Source organism: Petaurus breviceps, unplaced genomic scaffold (assembly GCF_028583685.1).
Source record: "Petaurus breviceps papuanus isolate PSGF00001 unplaced genomic scaffold, PetGlider_PUasm1.0 186, whole genome shotgun sequence".
NCBI lineage: Eukaryota > Metazoa > Chordata > Mammalia > Diprotodontia > Petauridae > Petaurus > Petaurus breviceps.
Window position 1 is genome coordinate 49,447,479 of NW_027185798.1, and position 23,753 is coordinate 49,471,231.

The 23,753-nt window shown below is 37.9% G+C and overlaps 1 protein-coding gene across 1 annotated transcript in view; it reads left to right on the forward strand.

The window, feature by feature from the left end:
* VAV3 (vav guanine nucleotide exchange factor 3) overlaps positions 1 to 23,753 on the forward strand; it is a 457,197-nt gene that overhangs the window by 214,927 nt on the left and 218,517 nt on the right. The window contains exons 6-9 of the mRNA XM_069090495.1: positions 2,637 to 2,729; positions 3,728 to 3,796; positions 6,714 to 6,817; positions 14,184 to 14,283. Of these exons, the coding sequence (XP_068946596.1) occupies positions 2,637 to 2,729; positions 3,728 to 3,796; positions 6,714 to 6,817; positions 14,184 to 14,283 (366 nt within the window). The remainder of the gene's footprint in view (positions 1 to 2,636; positions 2,730 to 3,727; positions 3,797 to 6,713; positions 6,818 to 14,183; positions 14,284 to 23,753) is intronic.

Below are 23,753 nucleotides of genomic sequence, written 5' to 3' on the forward strand. Positions count from 1 at the left end.
TCCTTCCTTCCTTCCTTCCTTCCTTCCTTCCTTCCTTCCTTCCTTCCTTCCTCTCAGAGTTCAGTTCACATAAATTCAGTTTTTTAATGAATTCTTTTGAATGGGAACTCTCTTGAATAAATGTTAGTAAATAGCATGACACTTACTTTTTCTTAATATGTATTCAATATACCAAGTAACTCAGAAAAAGCTTCAACATATCATTAATTTCAAACCTAATTGTTTTTAGTGGCTCAGTCTTCCTTAGAAACTATTATTTAAGCCCCTTCTCATTAAGGTAATTTTCTCCTATTATTCTGTTTTTCCTTCTATTGTAGACTATTTCATCCTAAATCATGCTGAGATTTTTTTTAAAAAAAAGCTCCTGAAAAGAGGTTCATCTGTCCCATTTATTTCAGATAATCATCAGTAATTTAAATATTCATTCACCAAATACTTACTTAAACGTCCATGGGAATGCAAAGCTAAATAAGACACAGTCCCTATCCTTTATGAGCATTCAGTTCAGAGGGCATCTATTCATACATAAATGATCTAGTCCACCGGCTTCTTCCTATTCATGTCTGGAAGAAGTTTATGTTTATTTGCTTTGCCCATCCAAGCTATATGCACAAATGAATCGATTCAATGGGATGTCCATCTAAATTTACATCATTATGGGCATTGTGAACTTTTAATTGACTCGCTTTTCCTCAAGTGGGTTATTAGGTTGATGTTTTTTTTTGAATGGCCCTGGGTCATATTGAGTAGGCCCTAAGTTCTTCTGTGAATTCATATAATCCTCACATCTTGTCCACAGTCAGGAACATCTAGAAAACTTTAGCATCTATAGGGAATCTCTCACATCAGGATGATCATAGGAACTTTGAAGGGCTGACAGTGCACAAGAGAGGTACAAAAAGAGACTATTACTTTAGATGGGGAAACAGGAAAGATTCCTGAAGGAGGTAGCAATTGAAATTTCAAGGGTAAATATGGTTGGGGAGAGCATTGCTGGCATAGAAAATTAATGGTATGAGCAAAAGTATGATAATGTGAAAGCTACAGGCTTGTTAGGGACAGCTAGGTGGCACAGTAGATAAAGTGCTGGGCCTGGAGTTAGGAAGACTCATTTTCCTACATTTGAATCCAACCTTCAGATGTTTAGTAGCTGTGTGACCCTACTCAAGTCATTTTATGCTGCTTGCTAAAGTCTCCTGTAAAATGAACTGGAGGAGGAAATGCAAACCACTCCAGTATCTATACCAAGAAAACCCCAAATGATGTCGTGAAGGGTTGGATGTGACTGAAACAATTCAACAATAATAACCTTGTTTAGGGAATGGCCAATAGTCCAATTTAGCTGGAGATTAGATAGAGGTCATAAGAGCAAGTACTTTAACATAGAACTGCAAAGAATGGTTAATTGAAATAATGTTGTGACTACCTTAAAATACCTCCCCCTCCTTCCTGCTCCATGCCACATTTCTGTGTTTAACAACCCATAATACTTTTGCGTGGCTTAACTGAACTCCTTCCTATTCCTATGTTACTGAAACTTTGCCCACCTGGGAAGATTGTTCCAATAGACTACCTCCCTCTATTTCTAAGGGCAGGATTTACTGATGTGCAACAGGGCAGCATAAGTGGCCCTCTAAGTAAGACAAGAACGATTCCAGTTCTTGGAAAAATACCTGGAGTTTTCATCCTGTACATTTTCTCAGTATTGCTTTGGCTGAGATTTGTAGAAGTAGTCATCATGCACATAGAGAGGATGCTGGAAAAACAAGTTGCTAATTGGCAGTGGTTGTAGATTTATGAAAAAAAAAGTAAGAAAAGGAAGTTTTCTAGTTTCAAGGATTTATAGATGAGGACATTGAAACCCAGAGAGGTAAATGACTTGCCCAAAGTCACACAGATAGCAAGTGAAAGATATGGAATTCTAACTGGTTAGATTATAGATTTATAGCTGGGAGTCTTAAAGATCATCTAATCTCCTCACTCCTTGCCCCCTCGCTACACCCCCAACACGTTTTACAGATAAGAAAACCAGTTGATCTGTAGGGGTGAAATGACTTTCCCAGTATCATACAGGTAATAAGTAACAGAGCTGAGATTCAAGCCCTAGTCTTCTGACTTCAGATCCTGAATTTTTTTTTTCACTCTCTACCAGGCAGATTCTTTAATGTCAAAGGAACATATATTTACCTTTGTTCTTTTTCCAATTGTTGTTCTTAATAATGATATATCACTTTATATAGTCCTTTACAGTTTGTGGTTCCATATAACAATTCCATGAAGTCTAGAGCATAATTATGCCCATTTTACAGATGACAAAAGCAAACTCAGATAAATTCAGTTCTCCCCTATGATTTAGTTAGTAAATAGTAGAGCATTCTGCATCTAAGCTTCTTCTACCACACTACCCAACTCTCTCACTTTTTCTTATTTTATCTATTTCAAAACTGAAAATCCATTTCTGATACCCTACCATTGGTATTTAGTATCAACTACATCATTTTTTTAGAGTTGGAACTTGAACACTTTGAACATTTGAACTACAAATAATCATGCTTTTTCTTGATTCTAATACTGAATGGATCAGTGAGTTACAGTGCATTAAATAATATTGTAGCTTTATTCATTTGTAATTGCAGAAGTGTCTGGAAAATGACATACGAAGCTGTTGCCTCGCAGAGATCAAACAGACAGAAGAGAAGTATACGGAAACATTGGAATCAATAGAAAAAGTAAGTGGTTAACATTTTTGTGGATGACAAATCCTGCTGTTGATAGTGTCAAAACAAATGCAAATTATATTGTTCATTTATCTAGTGCTATGCTTTGGAAAATAAGACAGAACAGATCAGTTTTTAAATATTTTAAGAAATCTTACTTTCTCCCAGAGCCCAAACTAGCAATTTTTGTTACCAAGGAGCTTGAAAGAGGCTGCTAGGTAGAGCAGGGGATAAAGTGCTGGACCTGCCCTCAGGAAGACCTGAGTTCAAATCAGACTTCATATGCTTCCTAGTTATATGACCCTAGGCAGCAGGTCACTTAACCCCTTCCTCAGTTTCCTTATCTGTAAAATGAAAATAATAATAGCACCAACCTCACAGTGTTGTTGTGAGGATCAAATGAGGTAACAATTGTGAAGCACTTAGCACAGTGCCTGGCACACAGCAAGTGCTATATAAATATAAGCTATTATTACTATTTTTATTATTCGTGGTAGATACAGTATAAGAAGTGGGATAGGGCTAAGGAAAAAAAGCATACCATAAAGTAGCTTCTTATCTTTTTTTTAGTAACTTCTTATCTTAACTAATTATCCTTGCTATGAGGTTATGCTCTGTTGTTTCTACTTGGAAGAACTTTAAATGCTATTGGTGCCTTCTAAATTTGTTGCTCTGGTACACAGCCCTGATTACTTTGCCCTAGTTATACATATGTTTCATTTTTCACTTACTATCCTACTCATTTTGCCTTTATGATATACTTCCATATGCTGTTTGTTAACTTTTCATGTGTACACTCCCTGTCTTTTCAACTAGATTGTAAATCCCTAGAATGTAAGTACCGTATCTCATGCTTTTGTAATCATCATGGGAATTATTAGCACAGTATTAAGTATACAATAGGTGCTCAATAACTAATTGATGGTTGGATGGTTGATTAAAAAAAGTATCATGTGAATTAGAAAACAAGAATCCAACATAACAGTAGCATCTGCATTGTCTCATTACAGTATTTCATGACACCACTGAAAAGATTTCTGACAGCTACAGAATTTGATACTGTATTCATCAACATTCCTGTAAGTAAAGATCGTGTAGTTTAAATTGAAGACATGAATAAGCTTTTAGGATATGTCATGAGAAACACATAAAACATGTCAGTTTGGGAATAAGTTTATTTCTTTGTTGGTTTCACTTTGCTTTATTATACTTTCTTCATTCCAGTTTGTAATTGCAGAATGTTTGGGGGAAAAAAAAGATTTATGTTCTATATCATTCTTGAGAGAATTTCCATCATCCTAAGAACTTTCTAAGGAAATCAGTCCCTAGTCTGTCTCATGCCAAGGCAAGAAAGGTGGTATATTGGATAGGGTGTAGGATCCAGAACTAGGAAGGCATGACCTCGTCAAATTCAGCCTCAGTCACTCGTATTATGTGACTCTGGGAAAGCCGCTTAACCTCTGTCTACCTCAGTTTTTCATCTGTCAAACAGGGATAACAATAGCATGTACCTTCCAGGATTGTTGTAAGAATAAAATAAGATATTTGTAAAATACTTTGCAAACCTTGAGGCGCTCTACAAATCTTAGGTGTTAATATGGCTAAACATTTTATCCATTTCTGTATTTACCTTATAGTTATATTTTCCTTAAAGTTTTTAAAGACACATTTTAGTCACCATTCAGGCAAAGAGTAAATGAATAAACATGCATTCAATTATTATAATCTATAAGACGGCGAACTTCAATAAAAATTCCCTCCTCTCTGGATGAAGACAGTTTTCTTCTTTTCCTTTTTTCCTGAAAGAAAGAAAGAATTCAGAAGATATGCTCCTATTCAGTATATGTTCTCTATCCATTGTAAAAGGAATAGAGTCCATGAGATAACTGGGCATGCCATTTTATTAACATTTCTTACCTTTTTCTTCATCCTTACCTTGACCCAGACCAGCCTAATCCTCTTGTGCACTGTGTCCAGTGGATTGTCTCTAACACCATTTTCTCACCTACCTCTTCTCTGCTTTGACACGGCCATCATTCAGACATTTGCCTTCAAGTTCTGGGTAGATCCCAAATACTTTATCATTGCACATATTATTTTAGCAGTAAGAATGCCCAAGTGAATTTATTTAGAGGAGTGGTTGGAGTTTCATGTACTTTCACAAGGGAAATAGAGGCAAATATGCCTTACTTAAAATTAATTTAAGGAAGATGCTAATTGTAAGAGCCTCATAGTATAATGAGTAGGATCAGGAAGGCCTAAGTTTGAATCCTCCCATAGGTACTTAGTTGTATGTGCCTGCAAAGTTATTTTATCTAGTTTCTGCATGTCTAAAATGGGGATACAAATATCATTTACCTTACATTGTTCTGGTGGACAACTAAGTGGCACAATGAATAGAGTACAAGTACTGAAGAAGACTGATCTTCCTGAGTTCAAATCTGGCCTTAGACATTTACTAATGGTGTGACCTTGGGCAAGTTATTTCACTGTTTGCCTCAGTTTCCTCATCTGTATAATGAGCTGGAGAAAGAAATGGCAAACCACTCCAGTATCTTTATCAAGAAAACCTCAAATGGCGTCATGAAGAGTCAGATATGACTGAAATGACTGAACAACAAAATTAGGGTTATTGTGATAATCAAATGAGACAGTGTATAGTAAGTACTTTGGAAACCTTGAGGAGTTATATAAAACAAGACTCTATCCAACAATTTGCTAATATATTAACCCCCACCATCTCTCTCCCAGAGAGCCATCCCATATAAAAAGGATGAAAAAATAGGGAGAGATGGAAGTTCAATTCAATAAAATTAATGAAGATATAGAGAAAGTCTGATATGTGGAGTGTTCCACACCCATAGAAGCTGGTGAAGTCTTTCATTATCTCTTCTTTGGGCTCAAGCTTGGTTATGATGATTTTGTGATATTCAGTCAAGGTTATTTTGTTGCTCTTTCCATTTTCATTGTTGTAGTCATTTCATGTATTGTTTTCCTGGTTCTGCTTTCTTTACTCTGCCTCAGTTCATCTATGTCTTTCCATGCACACATCGATTTTTCGCATAGTGGGCAGAAGTACTCATGAAGTCAGATTGCCTTTCAGCATGCAAAAAATAATGCATGTCCTAGAAAGCTTGAGATGTGGAACTTCCTAGATTATAGCTTCTGATCTTAGGAACCATTTGACATTCCAATTATTATGGATTTTACAGTTATCTCAACAAAATGACAAGGATAAATAACTCTGGTTTTATTTCCATTCTCCTATGCAAAAATTCAGTCTTTTAAGCCAAGGTATACTGAAAGGCACCAAGGAGAAAATCGGATCCTTGATTCAAATAGAGGAGGTGTCTCTCTCTTCCCAGTTATGACATGCATTTTCTGCCTGAAGCTTAGAAATTGTCTTCAGAAAAATTGTGAATTTCTGCCTGTTGAGTAGCTCTACTCAACTATTTAGTCAAATTTATTAGCTCTCTTTCTGCCATTAACTGTCTGATGTTTTAAGCAATTTAGTGTGACTGCTATTAGCTTAGCATAAGGATACCACTAATTGACCAATGTACAAATCTAATTTTTCACACCCAGGGACATAATCGTTACTTTCTCTTGTCAATAAAACATTAAGCACTTGACTAATTTTATTTAAAAATTATAAATGATTACAAAGTGGATAAAAAGCAGCCACACATATTTTTGCATGGTGGATAAATTAGCTCTTATTAACTAATGAGTTAATTTCTTTTGTTGCATGGACACTTACATTTCAAGGCAAAGTCTGCTATTTTCCATGTGTGATTTATTTCCTTAAAAATATATCCACAACCCTGATATTGGCAGATTCATGTGGGCTGATAAATCAACTTAGTGACGAACAGCAAGTCCAGCCACAGTTTGGGTTCTGTATTGTTGGGGTGTTTGTCATAGGGTGGGCTAAGGAAGGTGGGCTCTTCAAGAATTTGATTATTAATATTCTGTGATATTATTTTCTTTTTCAAGGAACTGGTGAAAGTTCACCGAAGCCTGACCCAAGAGATTAATGACTCCATTGTCAATAAAAATGACCAGAATTTATATCAAATTTTCATTAACTACAAGGAAAGGTAACTTTTTAAATTTATTTTTTTTGATTAACAAGCATTTATTTTTTTCTTTTCCCTATCTCTTCCCCAACTTGAAACAAAAGAAGGAAAAATGAAACCCTTATAACAAATATACATAGGCAAGCAACTTTAATTCTCACATTGGTCATGTTTGTGAGTCTATCAACTCTCTGTTAGGAGGCGAGTAGCATTCTTTATCCTCAGTTCCTTTGGAATCATGGTTGGCCAACATATTGGTCAAACTTCTTAAGGATAAAGTAACTTTCAATATTTTTAATCTTTGCATTACTCATTTGACCAGACACAGGCAACTATAGGAAACATTTGTCCTTTATGCCAGGGCTGAAATGACAATTCTTTATTTTTTAATCAGCCTCCTCTAGATCTGGTTATATTCTAGTCAGTTAAACACAAAATTCTTAATTTTATGATAATGGATTTTTTTTGAGGGGGGAAAGCAAGACAATTGGGATTAAGTGACTTGCCCAAGGTCACACAGCTAGTAAGAGTCAAATGTCTGAGTCTGAATTTGAACTCAGGTCCTCCTGACTCTGCGGCTGATGCTATATTCACTGCGCCCCACCTAGCTGCCCCAGGATAATGGATTCTTACAACATTCTGGGTGCATCTTTTTTTTTCTTTTAGTATCACTTTGGTATAGGGTAAAGAACGGTGGAAAAAGAGACAGATGATCTGGGATCTAGTCCTGGTAGCTTTCCCGTAAACTAAATATGTGATTTTTAGTCCTTTATCTCTCAGTGTCTCACTTTCTACATATAAAAAATCAGGAGACTGGTTTAGATTAAACTCAAGAAAATGGATTACGGTACCTACTATGTGCGTGATACTGCAATGTAGTAGTCAGTGAATAATCATTTTTTTAAATGCCTGCTGTCTGCCAGGCACTGTGCTAAGTACTAGGGGACACAATGAAAAACAAAAGACAGACCCTGCTCTCAGGAGGTTCAAAGTTTAATGGGGGTGACAATATACAAACAGCCATGACCAAAAAGCTACATACAGGATTAATTGGAGATAGTCAACAGAAGGAAGGCATTAGCATTAAGGGGGATCAAGAAAGATTTCTTGTGGATTTTAACTGGGATTTGAAGCAAGCCAAGGAAGCCAAGAGGTGGAGAGGAAGAAGGAGAGCATTCCAGGCATGGGGTTCTCTCCAGCATCAAACGAACAAACAAACAAATACAAACAACCAAACAAAAAACCAATGACTCTGTTAGATGATATTGTTTATATAACAGAAGTGTGTTTTCCTTTCCCATGACTTCTGTTAGTTGTCACCTGCCTGCTAAGACACTGACACAGAGTATCAAAAGACCTCTTTTTCCCAGAGTACATATCTGGGATAGAGATTGTGATGCACAAATTTAGAGAATCCATTTTAAATGTTCACATGGACTGTTTGTGCCCGACCGTGGTAGAACATTCTGAGATTGTCTTGGTATGGTCAGCCACAGTCGGACACACTGTAACTTGACTCTAGCATAGTGATGGCATTTTGGTCCTCTTTAAGAACAAAGGACAACTAACCAACCAACCAACCAAGTTTCTAGGAGGTAACAGAGAACCTTCTTAGGGACCACTGCCATTGGTGTGTTGATTCATATAGAGACAAATTACCCCCACCTGCCAAAAAAAAAAAAAAGAACCTACAAATTAGGTCTAGAAATTATGAAGTCCTGGTCAAGAAAATGAAAACTTTAGGGACATAGGTAATGTTGTCTATGCTTTTCTTAACAGAAGACTTTGGGGAGGACATAAGGTGGAGATGGAAAGAGCAAAATCACATACAGAAAGTTATCAACTGGTGAAGAAGGCAGTTATACAAATGGGATGTAGGGTTTTGGAGCAGGGTTTAAGATACAAGATTAAGAGTTATGTCATCTTAATCAGGGACGGAACATGCCTAATGAGAGCCCGTTAAAAATAAGATTGCTTTGTGGGAAAGAAGTGAAAATGTGAAGATTTGGTCAAGGCTTAACACTGAAAAAAATGGAAGAGCAAGGAAAAACTAATTTACCCCTATCAGCTTAGGCAGGTATCATAAATGGTAAAATATGGGAAGAACAGAAAGCAGCTTGATAGCTCAGTGAATAGAGTGTTAAACCTGGGGTCACTGTTGTGGCTTTAGACACTTAACTGTGTAACCCTGGGTAAGTCACTTGAACTCTATTTGCCTCAGTTTCTTAACCTATAACATGAGAATAATAATAGTACCTACCTCCGTGGTTGTTGTCAGAATAAAATGAGATACTATTTGTAAAGCACTTTGAAGACCTATATAAATGCTAGCTATTAATTCATTCAAATGTCCTGTAATTTAAAGAAGACTGTTAATTTCCTCTTCAAGGAAGAGTGCCGATAATAAGTTATGGTTTCATATGACTGTGAACCAATATACAGAGTATAGATAATTAACAAAATAAAATTAGAGATCTTAATGAAAATAGGAAACTTTACCCTCATGGGTATTACTGAGACATAATGGGATGTGACCCATGATTGGAATATAACAATGGCAGTGTATGTCGTATCCAAAGGGAACAGGTTAGATAAAAGGAGTGGAGTGGTAACAGCTGTATCAAAAAAAAGTTCTATCGCTCTCTGGAAATACAGCAATGGGAGAATGGCAAGGACTCGTGTGTTCCAGTGCCAGGAGAACACAAATCAAATAGTGATGATAATATACGATAGACCATCTAGGTCAGAAGGAGGAACTGAATGATGCCTTCTAGAGAGAAGACACAAAGCTGGTCCAGAGGAAGGACATGAGGCATAGCAAGGTAATCCAACCATCTGAACATTTTCTGGAGGCATCTTTTTGGTAAAAAATCAATCAATTGTGAACTTCTTGGCTTGTCTTGTTGAATAATTTCAATTTTAAGAAGATTTAGGGAACTGCGCTTTAGGTCGCAATTCTTTCCCACAAGCAGAAATTGATTGGTGATGTGCAAATCGTTGGAAACTTGGGGAGAAGGGACATATCAACCTAGAGTTCAAGATAGATAAGGAAAGTAATCATAGGCAAAGTTTGACATGTTACCTAGATGATGGAAGGGCAGATTCAAAGGAGTTCAGAGAAAGGACAAGTAGGGGTATCTCAGAGTTGAAGATTCTAAAGGGGAAGTTAGCTGAAGAGAGGTAAGATGTTCTCAAGAATGAAATTCTGACCACACAAGCTCCTTTGTTCTATTGAGGAAAAAAAGGAAAAATTGTCCAAAAAAACCAGTGTAGCTATACAGAGAATCCACTGACCATCCCTAATACAACGAATGAATGAATGAGCATTTATTAAATGCTTACTATATGCTAATCATTGCACAGAGCTTAGGAAATAAACGTATAAGTGAAGATAGTCCTTATCCTTTTGGAGTTTATATTCAAATAAGAAGAGAAAACACACTCTGGGGTGGTGGCCAGGGGGAAGCCTTTTTGTTTGGCGAGTGGGGCCCCAGAGAAATAATAACAATAGCTAAAAATGATAGAGTACTTTTAGGTTTGCAAAGCACCCTACATGTTATCTCATTTTATCCTCATATGAAGATAGATAGATATCTATTTATTAAGTGCTTAATGTGCCAGACCCTGTGCTAAGGACTAGGGATATACTGCCCCTGCTCTCAGGGAGGGGGCGGGGGGAGACAACACATGATGGGGAAGTAGAAAAGAGGGGATATGGGTAGAGTCACTGTTATCATCAAAAATATATAAAAGGACTGGATGCTGTATCCCAGCAAAAGATATCTTTATTTGAATAACATCTCTAAACGTTGGCATGCACAGATTAGTAACACAAAAACAAACTTCTGTGTTAATAGGGAGGTCTCATGATAATTTACATTTATATAGCACTTTTAATGGTTACGAAGTACTTCACATATACATTTACATATACATTAGATCATCACAGTAACCTATAAGGTAGGTAATACTAAGATCCTATTTTGCAGATAAGGAAAGCAAAGTAAAATGACTAAATATCTAAGAGGGGAGGGGAGAGTCAGAATCCTGAATACAAAACTGATATTCCGTCTGTTTTGTTGTTCAGTTGTTCTTTAGTTGTGTTTGATTCTTCAGGACCCATTGGGGGTTTTCCTGGCAAAGATATTGGAGAGGTTTGCCATTTCCTTCTCCAGCTTATTTTATAGATGAGGAAACTGAGGCAAGAGGCTTAAGTGACTTGCCCAGGGTCACACACATGTTTCTGAGGCTAGATTTGAACTCAGGAAGATGAAGCTTAACTGATTTCAAGCCCAGTGCTCTATCCACTGCACCACCTAGCTGCCCTGCATCCAATCATTCTATTTTTGCAATTAGCATTTTTCTTAAAATTGATTTCGAATGGTCTATTTAACTCTGTTTCCCCCTGTTTAAAATAGGTGAAAATCTAAACACTTCTGATGTCACTTGGACATTTTTACTGGGGCTAAACTGTCAGTCTGAGTACGCCCCCTCTCCTTCTGAACCTCCCTTTATTTTGGACAGGGATTTTTTTATGCTCAAGGAACATAAATTCTTTATTATTATTATTTGCCTTTTTGGAGGGCAGTTGGGGTTAAGTAACTTGCCCAAGGTTACACGGCTAGTTTTTTTGTATGGGTATTAAGTGTCTGAGGCCGGAACTGAACTTGGGTTCTCCTGACTCCAGGGCCAGCACTTTACTCACTGTGCCACCTAGCTGCCCCAAATTCTTTATTTTTTAATTTTTAAAACATTCTTATTTAAAGTTTCCAGTTCCAGATTCTATCCCTCCTTCTTCTCCCCTGCCCCAATATGGTAAGCAATTAGATATCGGTTAAACATGTACAATCATGTAAAACATTGCTGTATTAGTCATTTGTATAAGAAGATTCGAATAAAGTTTTAAAAATGGAAGTGAAAAATATAATGCTTCAGTCTGTATTCAAACAATATCAGTTCTTTCTCTGGAGGCAGATAGTATGCTTCATCATCAGTCCTTTGGGATTGTCTTGGATATTGTATTGATAAGAATAGCTAAGTCATTCACAATTTTTCATTGAACAATATTGCTGTTATTGTATACACCACTCTCCTGGATCTGTTCACTGCTATTCACTTCACTAGGCATCAGTTCATGTAAGTCTTTCCATATTTTTCTGAGCTCATCCTGTTTGTTACTTCTTATAGCACAATAATATTCCATTGCAATCATATACCACGACCTGTTTAGCCATTCCCCAATTGATGGGCATCCCTTCAATTTCCAATTCTTCGTCACCACAAAAAGAGCTGCTGTAAATATTTTTGTACAAATAGGTCTTTTCCCCATTTTTATGGATGCCTTTGGGATATAGACCTAGCAGTGGTATTGCTTGGTCAAAGGGTATGCACAGTTTTATAGTTCTTTGGGCATAATTTGGACATTGCCTTTTATTCATTTTTAAAATGAGAACCAGAAAGTCTCTATTACTTAATTTATAGGTGGCTATTGGGAAGTATTTGGTAAACATGGCAGCTCTTTAGAAATGTGAGTTCTTGGAGGTGGCTAGGTGGTGCAGGGAATAGAGCACCAGCCATGGAGTCAGGAGGACCTGAGTTCAAATCCAGCTTCAGACACTTAACACAAAACTAGCCATGTGATCTTGGGCAAGTCACTTAATCCTAATTGCCCTGCCTTCTCCCCTCCACATCCAAAAACCAAAAGAAATGTGAGTTCTTATTCATATCATTACTACTTTGGGATTTTAGTGATTCTTAGATTGAAAGGAAAACCAATCCAGAAGCCATTCTTGAAATGATCTAGGCCATTCTTTTCTTTTAATACATTTAATCAAATTCATCGCATCTCAGCTAAATACCAGCTGTAGTCAGGAGATGGTACTAGGTATGGGTGGCAGGAGCCTGGTTCTGTTCATTGCTCGCTGAGCAGGGGATTATCCCACAAAGGGAACATGCCCTGATTCTATCTTCTCTTCTCTGACCTTGATCACGTTTCTAGTGTCTGATTGGTCTGTGACTTTCTTCTCAGTCTCTTCAGATCAAAACCTGAACTTGACCACTCACTCCATAACAAGGTGTGAGGGGTCTGCTATACAAAACCAAAAATGACCCTATGGTATTCAATATGTACACAGAGAAGCAGGTATTATATGTGTAATGGTAATAGTAGAAAAGCAACATGGTTTAATGAATGGAGAGCTGGCCTCAGTTGGAAAGAACTGGGTTCAGATCCTGCCTCTGATATATACTTCCTGTGTGATCCTGAGCACTTAACCTTTTCAATGCTGTTCCCCACCCCCCAACCCTCAAAATAAGAGCAGGTTTTGATCTATGGTGGTAAAGGGAGTTTCCTGCATAGGAAATGGGAATTTCCCATGCTAACAAAATCACTAGTCTGTTTCCTTCTTTCCCCTCTCAAAATATAAAGCAAAACATTATAATATCATGAATAAAAAATACTAGTAACCGATAGGATTGAGAAAGGTTTTATGAAGAAGGCTGTTAAATGAGATGATTTGAAGGAGGCTAGGTACAGGTGAGTAAGGGGAGTATAATTCAGGCATTGGGGGGGGGGAAGTCCCCTGTCAAAAAGCACAGATGTCAGTTGTCAAGCTACATAGGAAAACTGAGGTTCAGATATATCATAATTAAAGTGACTTAAAATAATCTCAATGCTTACTCTACCTCTGATAATCAATCAAGAAACATTTATTAAGTGCCTACTATGTATCAGGAACTAAGAGCTGGATAAAACGGATAAGCTTCCAATTATATTAGGCCAAATTCATGTTTTCACATTCATGGTATATTTCTTATCTTGACTGTGACCCTCTAACTGGGGGAGGGGGAGGCTAAGAGGTAGGAAGGGATGGAATAAGAATTTATTAAGCACCTACTATGCATCAGGCATCACAATAAGTGCTTTAGAAATATCATCTCATTTGATGCTCACAACAATCCTGAAAGTGAAAAATAGGTGCTGTTATTATTGCTATTTTACCATTGAGGAAACTGAGGCAAATGGAGATTAAGTGACTTTCTCAGGGTCAGACAGCTAGTAAATGTCTCAATCTGGATTTGAACTCAGATCTTCCCAACTCCAGGTACAGGATTCTACATAGGACACCACCTAGCTACTTGTAATTGCTGCCACAGTGTCTGCCACAGTAGGCACTTAATAAAGACTTGTTAATTGGTTGATTAGTGCTAACTTGATTAGTAGTCAATTAGTAGATTGATTAGTAGTTAATTGTTGTAGGTTTTCTTAATTGTGGTTTTTGTGTAGACAGATATTCTGTCTCTCTGCCTTCCATTTCATTCTGGTCCTTTGTTATTCATTTCTATTTCTTTTTTTCCCCCCTTTTTGTCCTTTTTTTTTACCTTTCAGATTGGTTATTTATGGGCAGTACTGCAGCGGAGTGGAGTCAGCCATCTCTGGTTTAGACTTTATTTCTAAGACAAAAGAAGATGTGAAGTTGAAACTCGAGGTGCCCATACCTTTTTCTTTTAATGTCATATAGAAAAGAAATTAACCTCAATGAGAATTGTTATGATATGTACAACTTTCTGGTATATACAAAGATTCTGATATGCACAAATAATATATTAAAATGATTTATAAATATATAAATGATAATTAGAAAATAAGGCTTTCTAATTATTCTTATTTTAATCTAATGTCAAGATCCTGACGATTTTTGATAAGGTTGCTTTAGAAAACAGATATACCTCATTTTATGTAATAGATATATTCAGGCAGCAAACATTTATTGATGCCTATTATCTGTAAGAATGTGTATTAGGCATAAGTGGGAAGTTAATTCATGCCTCCTATTTGGGGTTTTCTTGGCAAAGACACTGGAGTGGTTTGCCATTTCCAGCTCATTTTACACATGAGGAAGCTGAGGCAAACAGGGTTAAGTGACCTGTCCAGGGTCACATAGCTAATAAGTATCTGAGGCCAGATTTGAATGCATCTTCCTGACTCTAGGCCCTGCACTCTGTACACTGTGTCACCTAGTTGCCCTGTCCCCTACATTAGGTTAGATTTAAAATATTTTAGGGAGTGGGTACCAATGCGATATATCTATGATTCCTATCTCCTAAATTCCTGTGTATTTTATAGTATGTGGCTGTGCTTTGCACTTGGCCCTGAATCTAGCAATTCATCTAAAGGGTTATTAGCCTATGATGTTATAGTAACTCAGATTCAGCCCAAGGTCCTTGTATGATGGTTCTTTAATATACTTCTGGGAATATGTTTGAGAGAACCTTAGATGTTCTAATATTTTGAGTTAAATAGCCTTTTGTGGCCTGGTCTGGGGAAACTAACTTCTATTTCTGTAGGAGAATCAGTCCTGAATTCCAAACAACAAAGGTAAAAATGCACTTTCAAGATAGAACCTTTTCTTAATTTAAAGTTTTCTTGTATCACTTTCATTGTTCAATAGGGAACTTCCATAAGAGATAAACAGAAGAACTTAGCATCCTGATATTTTTGTATGGTATTTCCAACAATCTCATTTTACAAATGAAAAAACAAACAAACACCTGAAGCTCATGGAATTTTAAATTATTTGTCCATGATCACACAGATAGTAGTGAAAGAGACGAGATTCAAATCTGGGACTACTGAGTTAAATATCATTATATTCTACCCTGGACAGACTTCATCTGGAATATTAATGTTGATTTAGGGATGCCATGTTTTTGAAAGGGTACTGGTAAGCTGCCTTCAGAAGCTTGATGAGCATTAGTCACTCAGTAAATAAACATTTATTAAGAGCCTACTATGTGCCAGGCATTGTGCTAAAGGTTGGAAATACAAAGAAAGGCAAACGACGTTCCCTGCTCTCTCAGACAACTATGGATAAACAAGATAGATACAGAATGCATTGGAGATAATCAACAGAGGGATGGAATTAGCATTAAGGGGGATAGGAAAGGCTTCCTGTTGGTGGGATTTTAACTGACACTTGAAAGAAGTCTGGAAAATCAGGAAATGGAGAAGAAGAAGGGGAGATTTTTCAGGCATGGGGTAGGGGGAGCCAGGGAAAATTCCCAGAGATGATGTATCTTGTGTGAGGAATATCAAGGCAGCCAGCATCACTCATCTCAGAGCAGTTAGGATGTAGAACTGCTAGACGGCACAGTGCTGAGTCCATCTGAGTTCAAATCTAGCAACAAAAACCTACCACTTATGAGACCCCTGGTAAATCCCTTCACCTGCATCTGCCTTAGTTTCCTCAATGGTAAACTGGTAATAATAACAATATCACCTGCCACCCAGGGTTGTTGTGAGGATCAAATGAAATAATATTTGTGAAGTTCTTAGCATAGTTCCTGGAACATAGTAGGTACTTAATAAATGCATTTTTTGGAGGGGAGGATAATTGTTTGCATACTGGTTAAATTAGATGACCCCTTCTAATTCTGAGATTTGCTGATGTATCCAATTCCACTATTCTGTCCACTTAACAGTTCCACTTAAGAGAGTTAAAATTAAAATCAAAGACTTTTTATTTTCTGTCTTAGCAATATTGGTATCATGTTTGATACCAAAGGAGAGAGGAGAGAGAAATGCTTGGTTACAATAAGTTTTCACTATTATCTTTGGATTAAATTTGTTTGTTCATGCATAGCAAGAAACAGGTGAACAGTGTGGCTTTGTCTCAGCATTCAAATGCAGTCCTCCAATTTACAGTATGCTAATTGTCTATATTCAATATACCTCCTCCCTGTATCTGTGGTCTTCTTGAACAGACCTGAATAGACCCAAATCTGTTTTTCTGGAGTTAGCCTCTTCAAATTGGTCTATCTGTTAACAATCAGGTAGCTACATTCCATCTTGCGCATCATCCATTGAAAATGCTTTAACTCCTCATTTCAGGGGAATGCGAAAAGATGGGATCTTGGGCCATTACAATGAATTTTCTGTTGATTTAAATGTATTAAGTTGTCAGAAATGTGATTATAACAGAGGTCTAATCCCATTTTGAGAAATAGCATTTGAATGGGAATTTCTGCAAAATGCAAAGATAATCAAGTCTAGGCCGATGGCCAGCTTATTTTCGACAGTAGAAAATACAATGGAATTTCAGGGCAGGAAGAATTGAGATCGTTTCTGGGAGTTTATTGTAATGATTTTTGACCTGCAAAGACTTAAAAAAAAAGTGTAAATGCCCCAACTATGAAGTGGTTTCTGGTGCTCATCTCTTAGAGGAAAATATTCTTTGTGAGATGAATAAACTTAGAACAATTTCCTAATTCTCATTTCCCAGCCTCCTTGAATAGTTGAATAGTTAATTCTCTTTATTCAGATAAGCCAATTACCTACCAAGTGATTCATCTTATGAAGAAGGCCTTACTTATACTATATGCTTACTTGTTAAACTCCTACTATGTATGTGACATAGTACTAAATGTTGGTGATAGAAAGGCAAAAGATAGTCACTTGTATATGTTAAAAAGGGAACTCGAACCCCGGTCCTTGTGACTCTGAGGCCTGTTTTATCTAAGTATACCATGGTTATCTCTAAGACTGTTCCTTAAAAGAATTAAAATCCAAGCCTTTTTATTTTGTCTTAGCAATATTAGTATCATATTTGATACCAAAGGAGAGAAAATAGGGAAATGCTTGGTTACAATAATGTTTCACTATTATCTTTGAGTAAATTTGTTTGTTTACTCATGGCAAGAAACAGGTAAGTAGTGGGTTAAAACAAAAAGGTGTGTGTGACAATTCTTCTGTGTTTAACTCGAATAGAGGTCACATTTCCCCATCCAGTCTCATACTTCTGGCTCTCTGCATACAGGTCCCTTTCCTCTTTCTTTTATCTCTTCGAGGTGTAGGCCTAATGGTGATATCACTGAGTCTAAGCTCTTTGTGGAGGAGCCAGGTGGTGCGGTGGGCTCAGAATCAGGAAGACCCATCTTCATGAGTTCAAATCCAACCTCAGACACTTACTAGCTGTGTGACCCTTGGCAGGTCACTTAAGCTTGGTTGCTTCTGTTTCTTCATCTTTAAATTGAGCTAGAGAAAGAAATGGCAAACCTCTCCTGTATCTTTGCCAAGAAAACTCCAAATGAGGTCACAAAGAATCAGACAGGACTGAACAAAAACAATTACTTATGTTTATTCATTTGATCCTAATGGCCTACAGTGATGCCTTACCTCCCAGGCAATGCTTGGGAAAACAGTGTACTAGGCACCATGTTTCCCCAAGAACCTGAGATTTCATTGGTAAGGGGAATTTCTGATTGAGGAAACATATTTTACTAATGAATGTCAGCATCATATCTACTTATAGAGATATCTGGGGAACTGACGTAGTCAAGGTGCCTGTTATTATCTTTAATTCATTCTTGTCTATCTGCGTACTAGTCTATCTAATGTCTATATTGAAAGGAGAAGTAGTTTACCCATAGACTGCTTTATGGAAGTCTGTTTGAAAATGAACATTGTGAATTCTTTTGTTCCTAAATGCTAGGGAAATGACCATGATTACTTAGTTAAACTTTTCTTTGTTCTGGTAGAAGTATCATCTTTTATTTTGAGGTGAAGGGAATTATTCAGTATTCCCAGTATTATAGGTTGGGACTAGATGGTTGTTTGCCAACCTATATATTCCCTGGTCATCAAACTCTTACCTGTTTAACTATTCTTTCTCAGTCCCCATTTAAGGATCATCATTCATTCTCCCCTCACCTTCCCATTTCACCTCTTTAGTGAAGGTGCATCCTGGACCCTCTTGTCTTTTTTGCTATCTCATAGCTCCTCTGGATTTGTTATAAATGACTCCCAAATCTATAATTTTTTGTTGTTTGCTCTTCATGACCCCATTTGGGATTTTCTTGGCAAAAAAACTGGAGTGGTTTGCCATTTCGTTCTCCAGTTCATTTTACAGATGAAGAAACTAAGGCAAACAGGGTTAAGTGACTTGCCCAGTATCACACAATTAATAAGTGTCTGAAGCCAGATTTGAACTCAGGAAGATGTCTTCCTGATTCTAAGCCCAATGCTCTATCCACTGCACGACCTAGCTGCCCACATAGCTATATATCTAACCCTAATTTCTTGCCTGAATTCTAGTCACCCATTATCAATAGCCAATTGAATAGCCCCTTCTGTATTTCCCATAAAGAACTCAAATGCAGAATGTCCAAAACAGAACTCATCACCTTTCCCTTAAACCTACTATTTCCAGCCAAACTTCCCTATGTCTGTTGAGGGCACCACCAGTTCCCTCCCCTCCCCTCCCCTCCTCTCCCCTTCCCTTCCTTCTGTTCCTCTAACTCCTGGTATTGGCTACCGGGTAGTTGAATTCTACTACTCCCTCCACTCTCAATGTCTGAACTCCCCTTTTATACTGCCTTCCCCAACCCTACCTTTTCTCAGCCTTTCCTGTTCATGTGAAAGAAGGTTCAATCATCCACCATGATCCTTCTGGTTGGACTCAGTTCAGATCCCTCCCAAAGCAAGGAGATAAGACCAACACAAGAGAATCCTATAAGAAACTAGGGGCCTGGGGTGATATTTTGATTTCCCATGGGAATACCCTCAGCTTCATCTAGTTAGCCAGTGTCCATTGTTCCTGAGAGAGTTTCCCAGGGATGTGCTGATAAATGTTTAACAACTGACTCAAGAGAATTTTTTTTACACAGGACACACTTTTAAGTTTAATATTAGTAAACATTTTTCTCAATTACTTTCCTTTTGTCTAGACCAGTGGTGTCAAACTCAAATAGATAAGGGGACTACTAAACCATACGTAATGTTCCCTGTGGGCCTTATATTGACTTGGTTACAAAATGTAATGTTGTCAATGTTTTATTGGATTTTTATTTATTTTGTTAAATATTCCCCAATTACATTTTAATCTGGTTACTTGGAAGTTGATAACTCTGGGCTGCATAATCAACAAAATAACAACTTCAAGCCCTAATTTATAGAGTTTGGTGAATTCCAAGGTACAAATGCTTGCACTGAAAATTTAACAGTCCGCTGGAGGGCTCCAGCTGGTGCCACCACACTCCTGGAGTTTCCTCATTTTTATCCTAGCTACTCTTAGAGGCTTTCCCAGGGCCATTGTGTTGACAGAGATAAACTTGTAGGGACCCTTGGCAGGTTTTTCTGAAACACATATCACCTTCACACTTATTTCCTGTCTCTGAAACTCCTTAGAAATCAGTCAAACACCAGGTCTATTTTAAGTGTCCATGAAGTGTCATCTGTCATAGTATAGGAGGTAGTTAGCAGGATGTGCTCATATTTCTTTTCCTTTCTTTTTTTCCCCTTCCTCCTGAGGGCTGGCAGGATCAGGCAGCCCGCAGTTTGCTCAAGCGGCCATGAGATGGCACTCCAACATCCTTGGTAGCCAAAACTGTCTCTTCATTGATTCATTGGGCAAGAAAGAGTTCAGTGCTTCATGTAATGCAAGGTGCTCCATGCGCTAGGCTTTGTGGAGGAGAGGAAGAGGAACGAGATGCACTCCTTGGCCTCAAGAAGATCACAGTCTAGTGGGCGAGATGCAGAGCACAGCAGCGTAATACACAGTGCAGTGGGAAGGCTGGCTCAAAGTGCTCTAAGCCCGCAGGAGGGGGACCTTCCTTCTAACAGTTAGCTTCCCTTCAGGATCTAAAGATGCAGGAAACTCCTTTGAAACAAACTAAACTTTTCATTAACAAAGTAAAATATTAATGTGCACGATTCAATTCAACGAACAGCTGAGTGCCCCCAATAGCAAACAACACAGACTCTTTTTTTTTAGTTCTTTTTTTTCTTGGGGTTAAGTGATTTGCCCAAGATCACACTGCTGGTTAGTGTTAAGTGTCCGAGGGCTGGTGCTCTGTTCACTGCCACCACCCCGACAACATAGACTCTTACAGGTCTTCACAGAGATCACAGTATGTGTAGTGTTTTGGGTGTCTGGGGTTGAGATTAGCATTAGAGAAATGCAGTGTGGTGTGGTGGAAAACGCACTAGACAGCACCAGAAAGGATCTGGGTATGAATCCTACATCTGACACTAGCTGTATGATCATGGTAAATATTTAACTTCTGTGTGCTTTGGCTTTATCAGCAAAATGGGGATAATAATAAAGGAGTAAATGAAAAAGTAGTTTACTGCTTTTTGTTGACCTTCAGTCCTGCCCTCATGTAGATTACATTCTAATGGGGAGTAGTAGCTAGGTACAGGTGTTTTGTTTGGGAAGTCACAGAGACAGGATAATCCACTGGTAAGATCTTTGAGGAGGCAGTGGTGATTTTGATTGGATTCAGTTCTGAGAGCAAGAGGTGGGAAATAATAGGGTATTTTGCTGTAGCTTAGAAGTCAGCTTGATTGAAGAAGAGGATTCACCATCCCAGAAAACACAAAACTGGGTGGCTTAGCTCCTGAGGGCACTGTCTCTGTTGCTGTGTACCTTATAAGAATATGTGAAGATCAAATGAGAAAAGGTATATGAAATGTTTTTAAAGCCTTGAGTGCCATAGTAATATGAGCTAATGTTTTTTTTTTATTATTAGGAAATGAATAAGTACCTTGGCAAGGTCAGACAGAGGGTTTGAGGATCCAGAGTCATGCCTTGCCAGAAGAATTAATTTGTTTTAAGAGATAAGGAGAAGTAGAAGAAATATCACTTAAAACAATTTATATGGGGTAGGAGAAGAAAAAAAAGGAAAGGGACATAAATGACTATCCTAAAAGCAGATGTTCTTACTTACAACCGAACATTTTGTGTAGTCCCTTTGCAATACTACCTGAAATGTTTCCTCCTCTGCTTCCCCTATTATTCTTTTATACCATATTATAGCTCCTTGTGTGGTTATCATTTCTCCTGGACTATAAGCTTTATGGGGGAGGAGGCTATGGCTTCTTTTTTTTATCCCTCATAGCCTGGCAGAGTTAAGTCAACAACCAACTATTAAAAACTTAGTATGATCCAGTTACTGTGTAAAGCATGGGGAATACCAGTTCATGGAAAGAGGTAGTCCCTACCCTCAAGGAGCTTACATTCTAATGGGGGAAAGTAAGGCATAAGAGGGAGCTGAAAAGGGTGAGAGATGGGACAACAATTAAGAAGGATGACTTGCTTGGGCCCTTTCTCAAATTGGAGCTTCCAGGAGGAACTTACTAATGGGAGAAGGGGTACACAGTGGCAGAGGAATGGCCCCCAGTGAGGTCAGATGGGATAAGGAAACTTCAACAGGAGAAGACAGTTGAGCCATGATGGGTAAGTCTGGAGCATCAGAAGCAGAACCAGGAGGAAAGACGAGAGAAATTCTCTCTGAACCTCTTTGTAGAATTGAAAAGAATCTAGTTCAATTTTTTTTGAAGCCTCCCCTCCCCCACTTCACATTCTCAGACCAGTGGTTCATGCCTTTGACTATGAATCCTCATGCTGCTTTGGCCCTTAGAATGGCCCAGATATTTCTAATATATATATATATATATATATATATATTGCCTTTTGGAGGGGGGAAAGCTGGGCAGTTGAGGTTAAGTGACTTGCCCAAAGTCACACAGCTAGTTAAGTGTTAAATGTCTGAGGCCGAATTTGAACTCAGGTCCTCCTGACTCCAGGGCCGGTGCCCTATTCACTGTGCCACCTAGGTGCCCCAAGTGGCCCAGATATTAAAAGTATCTGGGACTGTGCAAAGGATTGAAGGAAGTGAGGGTCAGTTGAAGGAATTAAGAATGTTAACCTTGAAGGAAAGTAGACTGAGGGGGGGGTAGTTCTCTTCGCATATTTAAGAAAAACTGCCACGGGGTAAAGAAATTAGACTTTCTGCTTGACTCCCAACAACAGATTTGATAGCACCAGGTGAAGTTAACGAGAGGCAGATTTTGGATCTATATGGTACAAGGGTAATTTTCCTAATCAGTATTGATGGCCAGAAATAAAATGTAATGAATTGCTTCAGGAAAGAGGGAAGTTTTGTTTTTTGTTTTTGTTTTTGTTTATAGCAGGCTATATGGCTGCTAGATCATGGATCTTCAATTCAAATTACCTTGTATTTACTTGTATAGATTTTGTATCTGTTTATATGTGTATGTGTTGGTTTCACCTAAATGTAATCTCCTTGAAGACAGGGACTGTCTCATTTTTATCTTTGTTTTGTGAACAGATAGCACAGTGCCTAGCACATAACTTAAATGCTTACTTGAATCACTGAATTTTACTAGGGTTCTACCATGGGCAAATCATGTTTCTAAGCACTGGGAATGTGTATTTAAAAAACAAACAAACACAGTCCCTGTCTTCAAGGAACTTAAATTCTACTGGAAAAATTTTAGAGAGGATTCTTGTTCAGGTATATGTCATGCTAAATGACCTTGGAGGTGCCTTCCAGTTCTGAGATCCCATGCTTCTGTAAGTCTGCTTGGAAAACTTCAGATGTTCTTGGGTTTTTGTTGGCTGTTGAAAAACCCAGTATGCCTAGGCCTATATGCTAGATGTCAAGTGTTTGATTAGATAGCAGCCTACTTTATCAAAACTCATTTGTTTTTGGGGACTTCCAATAGAATAGTGTATGAAAGACCTGGGGCTCCTAGCCCTCTCCTAGCTTATATTAAAAAAAGACTCATTTTAAGACAAGAAACAGACAATTAAAAATTTTACTTTTACTTTTGTAAAATGTGCTTACATGTCTGTTATCCCCCCCCCTTTTTTTTAGTCTTTTCTTTTTCCTACACAAATGAAGAAAAGTTCATATACCTTGTCCAGGCCCAAACCTAGTCCATGATGTTTTCATCTGAGGCATGATGTATTGTTCTGATGAACTACTTTTAGCAAAGTAATTTCTACTCTTCCTGTCCTTCCTCTCTTCCTCCCTTCCTTCCTTCCTTCCTTCCTTCCTTCCTTCCTTCCTTCCTTCCTTCCTTCCTTCCTTCCTTCCTTCCTTCCTTTCTTTCTTTCTTTCTTTCTTTCTTTCTTTCTTTCTTTCTTTCTTTCTT